Source organism: Alligator mississippiensis, chromosome 2 (genome assembly GCF_030867095.1).
Source record: "Alligator mississippiensis isolate rAllMis1 chromosome 2, rAllMis1, whole genome shotgun sequence".
Lineage (NCBI taxonomy): Eukaryota > Metazoa > Chordata > Crocodylia > Alligatoridae > Alligator > Alligator mississippiensis.
Genome location: NC_081825.1, coordinates 514,178 through 522,507, shown reverse-complemented (window position 1 = coordinate 522,507; position 8,330 = coordinate 514,178). Strand labels below are relative to the sequence as shown.

At 71.2% G+C, this 8,330-nt stretch overlaps 1 protein-coding gene across 2 annotated transcripts; it reads left to right on the top strand.

Annotated features, from left to right (window-relative positions):
• Positions 1 to 3,826: 3,826 nt before the first annotated feature.
• Positions 3,827 to 7,867, top strand: TLX2 (T cell leukemia homeobox 2). 2 transcript variants are annotated; one of them, XM_059721273.1, is made up of 4 exons: positions 3,827 to 4,274; positions 5,782 to 6,019; positions 7,377 to 7,557; positions 7,685 to 7,867. In XM_059721273.1, the coding sequence occupies exons 1-4, from the start codon at positions 3,887 to 3,889 to the stop codon at positions 7,865 to 7,867; spliced, it is 990 nt and encodes a 329-aa protein (XP_059577256.1). In that variant the 5' UTR covers positions 3,827 to 3,886. The 2 variants fall into 2 exon arrangements, with proteins under 2 accessions (XP_059577256.1, XP_059577257.1); XM_059721274.1 differs by having other exon boundaries at positions 3,828 to 4,274; positions 7,377 to 7,778.
• Positions 7,868 to 8,330: the final 463 nt, after the last annotated feature.

The window sequence follows — 8,330 nt, the reverse complement described above, 5'->3', positions numbered from 1 at the left end:
GTTAAGAAGTGTCTGATTGAGGCAGGAGGCGCCAGCGGCTCCCGGGGGAGCTCCCAGCCAAGGACTGGAGGACCAAGCACAGGCCAAAGTAATCCAATCTGGGCCGGCCACAATCTAATTAGCCCAGAATTAACCCAGCAGCCAGAGAGGAGCTGACTGTCCCTCCACTCTGCCGGCGGGTTTGGGGGGGCTGCAGGAGGAGGAAGGGGACGTCCAGGCCTAATGCAATTAATGGGGGGTGGGGGGAGAGGCAAGGGGGGGGGGACCAGTGCCTTGGCCTTGGCAGCCATTCGCTCCTGGGAGCACGGGCTTCATGGGCGTGTGTGCGTGGCGGTCCGGGGGAGCCAGGCTGTCAGGACGATGGGCAGGGTCTGGTTGATTATGTCCCCTGCCTTTAAAGGAACATTGGAACAGCACGGATCCCTGCAGCGGGGGTGGAGGGACACCCCATGAAGGATCATAGTCACAGAGCAGCTGAGCAGGTCAGACCCTGGGGGGGTCACAGCTGGCTCAGCCCCTGCTCCAGGCAGCATCAGGCCTGTCCAACCCCCCAGACATGTCCTGGTCTGACCCGGTCCTGGCTTCACCCCAGCCCTGGATGCAACGAGCGGGCCCATTGCCTACAGACACTGAGAGCCCCTGCCCCTGCCCCAGATAATGTCGGGGGATGAGGGTCCTGCTGCTGCCAGGGGGGTTCAATGCACCAAAAAGACCCGAGGCCTGGGCTGTATCCTGCAGAGGAAGGGGAAATCCCTCCAGTCCTGGCCAATGTGACTGGGGGGAAATCTCTTCCTTCCTCCAGGGCAGCATCTGTCTGACCCTGAGCAGAGGGGCAAGACCCTCCGGCCAGGACCCTGGGGTCCGTGTCCCAGCATGAGCAGTAGGTCAGTCCCAGCAGAAGGCACAGCAGGTCCCCACCAGCTGCAGACAGCCCAAGGCATCCACGGCAGCCCCAGCCCCAGGAATCAGGGGACCAGTAATGCTGATGCTTTCCCAAGGGGAGATGGTGCCTGAGCCTGGAGAAGTTACCCCTTCCCTCTGGGAGCAGCACAGCATGGGCAGACACTGCTCAACTGGGGGTTGGGGGAGCATCTACCCTAGGCACTATGGTGTCATGTGGGAGCCCTGAGGAGCAGGTGCTGGTGCCAGGAGCTGCAAGGCTATGAGCAGAGCAGTTCCCACGCTAAGGCCCCATGTCAGGACCTCCAGCTGCCCATTGCCAGATGCAGTCTGAGGGGGGGCACAGTGATCTCAGGCTCCCTGGTTTAAGCAGGACCCTGGGGAGTGTCAGGTCAGTGGTAGGGACACAGACCCAGGTCCAGTCTCTGGGCTCCATCCTCTGGGCAGCTCCATCCCTCTCCCTCGGAGTGGCTCCAAGCGGGAGAGACTGTCTCAGGCTCACATGCACCCGGGGACAGGTCATTCCTGCCCAACTGGGCCTGGATTCCCAGTGCTGTTGAGAAAGCACCGGCTTTCACTAAGATATGCGTGGAAGGATACATGTGCCAGGACATTCATGGTAGGATGTGTGTGCAAGGACAGATGTGAAAGGGAATGCGTTCAACAACAGGTGTGCAGGGACACGCATGGAAGGTTACACATGCTAGGACATGTGTGTACAGGAGCTGGTGGCTGTGGAGCAGAAAGCAGCAAGTGCGGGGGGGGGGTCTGGCCCAATGCCCCTCCCGCACTCGGAAGGCTGCTCACGCATGCAGCAGGCCAGCGCACGCGTACACACGCACGTACACGCACAGACTCCACGTCGGCCAGGCCGGCAGCCACGTGAGACACCGGGGAGCCAATGGCGCCCGCCCTGCCATGCCCCCGGCCACGTCACCTGCTCCTCTGTCTCGCGGGGCTCGTGGGGGGGGGGGTCCAGCCCTGGGGCCATCACCAGCAGCTGCCTCTCTGGTATCAATCACCCTCTGCAGGGCGGCTCCCGCCCCCCCTCCTGGCCCTGGGCCTGGTCCTGTGGGCCTTCTCCGCCTGGCTGGGGCCTGCCACAGCTCGTGTACCCCAGGCCAGAGCCAGCTGCTCCCACCCATGCCTGGCAAGAAGATGCCCAGGGCCCAGCACCCCTGGGCAGGTGGCTGGGGAGGCATCAGGGCACCCCCACGGCTTGCCGAGCCCCCTTACCACCAGGGCCCCAGTGCACCCTGGTTGTGAGGGCAGCTGGGGGTCCCCCAGGCCGGGCCTGGTGCTGCAGACGATTCCCAGACCTGCCCTTGCCCACGGGGACCCTCCCGCCCTCCTCCTGGAAAGCCTCCAGGCCGCGTGTGCCCACGGGGTCCCGCGCGGGCCTGGCTGCAGGTGCCCCCCCCCGCCCCTCCCCGTCTGGCTCCTTCCCACCCGGAGCCGGGTGCATCCCGGCGGCTCCGTGCAGCCCCGCGGCCGCGTCGTCCGCTCGAGCGTCGGTTGGAGCCGGGCCGCCCCCGGCTCCGGCTGCTGCTGCGGCTGCGGCGCGGGCCCGGACAGCAGGCGCCGGGGCGGCGGCGGCCGGCAGCTGCGAGCGGGACCCGGCGGTGCCCCTGGGGCCGGGGCGCTGCGAGCCCGGGGGGTCCCCGCTGCACGGCGGGGCGGGGAGGCTCGGGGGTGCCGGAGCCGCGGCCAGCGCCCGGAACCAGGTGAGTCGCCGCTGCTGCCTCCCCGCTGGGACGCGCCGGGGGGCCGGCTCGGCTCCGTTCGGTACCGCGGGCCCGAGAGCCGGGGCGGGTCCGGAGCCCGGCGCCGCTTCCCGCTCCCACTCACCGTGGGGAGCCGGAGGGCCCCGATCCCGATGCGGCCCGGCCTGGCGCGGCCGCGCGGCCCGCACAGCCAGGGCTAAGGGTGCCGGGCGGGGCTGGGGAACCCGCTGCCAACGAATGCTCGGGCCGCGGGGGTCGGGCCGGGGCGGTGGGCGGCGCGGGGGCGGCCCGGGCCGGCCCGAGTCGGGGACGGCGCGGCCGGAGCTCGGGGGCCTCCGGGCGCGGCTCCCCAGGCCCGGCCTGGCCCGGTTCTCCCCGCAACGACTTCCCGCGGCAGAGGAGGGCGGAGCAGGCGGGGGTGCCGCAGCCGGCCCGACCCAGCCCCTCCGAACCGGGCCGGCGCGGGGCAGCCTCCCCGGGGAGCCCCGCGCGGGGCTTTCGTTGCGGGGCGGCAGCGGCTCCGGGCGCCTCCGCTCCACGCCCCAGTGCATCCGGAGCCGCCGCGGGTCGCAGCTCCCGGGGCAGCCGCTGCGCCTGGCCCGGTTCGCCCGGCCCCGTTACACCGCGCGGCCCCTTGCACCCGCGCCCCGGCCCGGCCCGGCCCGGCTCGGCTCGGCCCAGCTCGCGGCCTCCGCCTCGGGGCGCGGTCCGGGCTGTGGAGGAACCAGCCGGCTCGAGCCCAATCCAGCCGACCCGACCCGACCCGACCCGACCCAACCCTCGGGCGCGATCCGGGCCCCGCGGGGCTCAAGCGCGCTCGGGCTGGGGCGTGCGGGGCAGCGGCCGGATCCGGCCAGGATCGTGGCCCGCTGCGGGGGTCCAGGGCGGGGCGTCCCGGCGGGGGCGGGGGGGCCCGGGGCGCGGCGGGGGGGCTCCGGGCCGGGCCCCCCCGCGCGGGATTCGTTGCCGGGAAAAACACGAGGGCGGTTTCCCGCGGCGCCGCCCCGCCCCGCGCTGCCCATCACGGCCCCGCCGCCAATCAGCGCGCAGCTGCCCGCGATTTTGGCAGCTCCGGATGGAGCGCGGCAGAAAAGCGCGTGGGGCTCCGCGCACCGCGCAGCGGCTCCGCCCGGCCCGGCTCGGCCCCGGCCCCGGCCCCGCGGGCCATGCGGCTCCGCGCCCACGGGCCGCAGCGCAGGAGCCCCCGGGCGGGCCCGGCCCGGTGCGCGCCCCGCGGGGGCTGAGCCGCGCAGCGCTGCGCCATGGAGCCCGCGGCGCTGGAGCCCGGAGGGGGCGCGGGGCCGGCGCCCGAGCCCATCAGCTTCGGCATCGACCAGATCCTGAGCGGCGCCGCCGAGCCCGGAGCGGGGCCCGGAGCGGGGCCCGACTACGCGCGCTGCGGGGCGGGCTGCGGCGGCTTCGGCCCGGCCTGCGCGCTCGGCTCCTACAGCCTCAACATGAGCATGAACGTCCGCGTCAACGTGGCCCCCGCGCCCGCCGGCGTCATCCGCGTCCCGGCGCACCGGCCCCTGCCCCCCGCCCCGGCCCCGGCCCCCGCCCCCGCCCCGGCCGCCGCCCCGGCCCCACCGCCCGGCCTGCCCTTCCCCTGGATGGAGAGCGGCCGGCGCCTGGCCAAGGAGCGGCTCTCAGGTGAGACCCGCCGCGCCCCGGCTCCCGGAGCCCTCGCGGGGAGGGCCCCGATCCTGGCTTGTGCGGCCCGATCCGGACAGGTGCCGCCCAGGCGCCGGGCGCGGTCCGGCTCCCACACCCGACGGCTGCCTCGGGAGCGGGGCCGGCGTCCCTGCCCCGTTTCCCTCCCCCTCGCAGCAGCGGGGCGAGCCCCGAGGGCCGGGGCGGGGGGGGGAGGGGACGGGATCGGGCCCACCAGCGGGTTCGGGCACGGCTGGGGCGGCGGGCGCGGCCGGGCCGGGCCGGGCCAGGCGGGTCTGTGGTGCCCGGCAGCAGGGAGCCCCGGGCCCGGCCCCGCCCGGCGGGAGCAGCGGGCGCCCGGAGCCCCGAGCCGGGCAGCGCTCCCCGCACCTGGCGGCGCGCAGGATCGGGCCCCCCTGCCGGCCTGGGCGGGGGCTGCGGGTCTCCGAGCGCGCAGGGCAGAAGGACCCGGCACTTCCCCGAGCCCCCTTTAACGCCCTCCCTCCCCCCCGCCCTGCCCTGCCACCCAGCTCCAGGGCGGCGACCTGCCCCGTAGTTGTCTCCGGCCCGGGAAATCCCGGGGCAGTCGGGGCTGCGCGGGGTGGGGCTGCGCTGGGCCGGGGGGCGGCGGTGCCCGCTCTGCAGCCGGCCCCAGACGGCGGCCGCCGGGGCGGGAGGGGGCGGCGGTGGGAGCCCCTGGCAGGGGTTCTGGTCCCGGGTCCTGGCTGCCCGGGGCGCCGTGCTCCGGAGCGGCTGTGGGCACCCGGCGGCGCGGGGCTCTGGCTGGCGGGTGCGAGTGCCGCCTGCCTGGCGCCAGCTGCAGCCAACACGGAGCCTGTCCGGGGTGGGGCTGGGCTGAGCCCGGGGCTGCTCTGAGCCATTCCCCCTTTCCACTGTGCCCAGGGCCGTGCGGGCAGGGCCGAGGGTCCCAGCCCCTAACGCTTGCCGCGCCCTTGGGGCCGTGGGGCTGCAGTGGCCCGGGGTGGAGCAGGGGCGTAGATGAATGGGGTCGTGGGCCCTCACTGGCTTGGCTGCCCCTGGCCATGAGCAGCAGGAAGGGCCCCAGGGTCCCGTGCGGGCACCTCGCTGCTCCCAGAGCTCTGGGGGTGCTGCTCAGTTCCAGCCTCCCGGCCAGCTCAGGGCCCTGGGGGAGTGCTGGGGCTCAGGGTGCCGCATCTGGCTGCAGGCGGGCGCTGCCCAGCTTGGTGATGTTCCCATGACATGTGACGGGTCTGCAAACCCTGGGTCTCCCCATGAATATCAGGGATGGGGCAAAAATGCTGTGGGATCCTGTCACTCCCTCCCGACTGGCAGCCAGTCTGGGGCTTGGGAGCCAAGAAGCAGCAGCCCATCGCCAGCCCCTCAGAGGCCCTAGGGCCAGCCCTGCTGCTGTGCCAGGGCTGCTGAGACACTGCCTGGTTCCAGGGAACCATCCCCTGAGAAGGGGCTGGGCCTTGGACCCCTGCCCCCCCTGCCCCGCGTGACCCCTGCTCCACTCTGCCTGCAGCTGCCCTATCCCCGTTCGCCGTGACACGACGTGTGGGGCACCCCTACCAGAACCGGACGCCCCCCAAGAGGAAAAAGCCACGCACATCCTTCAGCCGGGTGCAGATCTGTGAGCTGGAGAAGCGTTTCCACCGCCAAAAGTACCTGGCCTCGGCCGAGCGCGCTGCCCTGGCCAAGGCCCTCAAGATGACGGACGCGCAGGTCAAGACCTGGTTCCAGAACCGCCGCACCAAGTGGAGGTATGGCAGGGGCTGGGGCTGGGCCAGGGCTGGGACTGGGGGCTGCAGATAGCTCCTGTCTGGGCAGGGGGAGCCGGGGCTGGACGGGCAGGATCTGTGCCTCAGCCAGTGCCCAGGTCGTAAGAACAGGACAGCTGCCCTGGCCCGGCTCAGACCCCGGGGCCATCTTGCCCAGCCTCCTGTATCGCATGGCAGCATGAGCTCCCCGAGACCTCAGCTGGTGGCTCCTTCAAGGAGCTGAGGCTGTGGGCGTGTGTCTGGTGCAGTTCAGGGACATCCCTGACACCTGCCCCTGCTGCGAGCAGAGGGAGACCCTGGCGCACGCTCACCTGCACTGCCCCTGTGCTGCCTCCTCCAGAATCTCCTGCCGAGGTCCTGGCTGCATGTCTCCCTGCACCTATTTACACACTCCCTGTCTGCAGCCCCATCGTGTCCCAGGACCTCCTGGGCAACCTCCTCTTGGCCTGGCCATGCTGGCATGTATCTGACCAGGAAGGAGGCTCTGGTGGGAAGGTCCCTGGGGACTGCGGGGCCACTGTCCTGTCCCCAGTACATTCCCGTCTCGGGGCAGAGCATCACCGGTCGTGTCCGCCTGTTCCCTGGAATCGTTCAAGGGCCCGTGGGCTCTGTGTGGTGCACTCTGCTCCACGTCCCTCCGTGGTGCGCTAGTTAATCTCAGACCATCACTGCTATCCTTTGTTTTTTTATAATTTATCCCAAGTCATCAGTTGTTGCCTTTTCAGGAGCCTCCAGCCAATAGTTTACCTGGTGCCTGGGCCTACAATCCCTTAAGGCAACAAATAGGCCTGTGTCACACGGGGGCACAGAGTGGAGGCCGGAAGGGAGAGAGACTGGGGCTGAGCAGGGTTTTCCCCGTTCCTCTCCCCTGCAGCCTCCAGCACTGAGGTCCAGGCAGGGCTGATGCCACGGCTCTCACTGCCTGCCCCAGAGCCACTGATGCCCCTTTTCTCCATGCATGTGTCCAAGCCCTGGTGAGGTCTCAGCTCCCACCATGTCTGGGGGCCACGAGTCCCAGCCTTTCATGCCATGGTGTAATCCTACTGGAACAGGCTCCCCAGAGAAGTGGCGGAGACTCCACCCTTGGAGGTGTTTAAGACCCGGGTAGACAAAGCCCTGACTGGGATGATGTAGTTGGGGATGGCCCTGCTTTGAGCAGGGGGTTGGACTAGATGTGACCTCCTGAGCTCCCTTCTAGCCCTTGTCCATGACTGACCCCCATGGTAGCTGGGCTCCCTGGGCTGGGCCGAAGCAGGGCTGTGGTGGGGGGTGCTGGAGCAGGCGGGGCTGCAGTCTGGGGGCAGGCAGGGGCTGAGGCAGCCATGCCGTGTGCCCGCAGGAGGCAGACGGCAGAGGAGCGTGAGGCGGAGCGCCAGCAGGCCAACCGTCTGATGCTGCACCTGCAGCAGGAGGCCTTCCAGAAGAGCCTGAGCCAGCCGCTGCCCCAGGACCCGCTCTGCATGCACAACTCCTCGCTCTACGCCCTGCAGAACCTGCAGCCCTGGGCTGAGGACAACAAGGTGACCTCGGTCTCGGGGGTGGCGTCAGTGGTGTGAGGCCCTGTGGAGCCATGTGCCCTCCCGGAGGGGCACCCTGGACGTGCCAGGGGGCACGGGGCTGAGCCCGGATCCTCCACCCCTGCTGCAGGCGCAGGTGAGGGAGGACTGCCTCGGGCCGTGTGGATGGAGGTGCCCCTGCCCCAGGCATGGGCTGGCTCCTGGGTTGGTGTCTGCCCAGCCAGGGCCCGCTGCTCCTCCAGACAAGGCCCCGGTGCCCACCTGGCTGCAGCAGACTTTCAGCTCTGTCCCTGTGCTGCCAATGAGGGGTTAAAGCCTGAGGCTCCGGGGCCCCAGAAAAGACACGAGGGGCCACCCCCCGACCCTGCAGCAGGCACCGCCAGCCCCAGGGCTCTGCCCACCCCAGCAGGGAGCCCTGTGTCCGACCAATCTCCAGCAGCCTGGGGGCTTCAGCCTTAACTGCCCTGCCTGCTCCGGCGCGGAGCTGGGGCCCAGGCATCCTCTCGCCCGCGGCTGGACATGGATGGACTCCCGGACCGTGGAGATGGACCCTCAGGACGGAGCTGCCCGGCGGGGCTGGAAGCTGCCCCAAGCTGCGTGGGGTCCTGCCCCGACTTGGGCCGGGAGTAGCCCCCACCAGGGGCTGGGCCCCACAGGGCTTGGCCCGGACAACAGCAGCAGCCAGGCCCGGGTCCCGCGTTGTCCGTCCGCGCCCGCGGCCCCGGCCCCGCTCCGGCTGCTGGGGCGAGACCCGTGGGGCCTGCGGGGATTGGGTG

Coding starts and splice junctions, on each gene's coding strand:
- TLX2 (XM_059721273.1), top strand. CDS start 3,887: ATGGAGCCCGCGGCGCTGGAGCCCGGAGGGGGCGCGGGGCCGGCGCCC. Junction 4,275..5,781: donor GGCCAAGGAGCGGCTCTCAG/GTGAGACCCGCC, acceptor CTCTGCCTGCAG/CTGCCCTATCCCCGTTCGCC. Junction 7,558..7,684: donor CCTGGGCTGAGGACAACAAG/GTGACCTCGGTC, acceptor CCCCTGCTGCAG/GCGCAGGTGAGGGAGGACTG.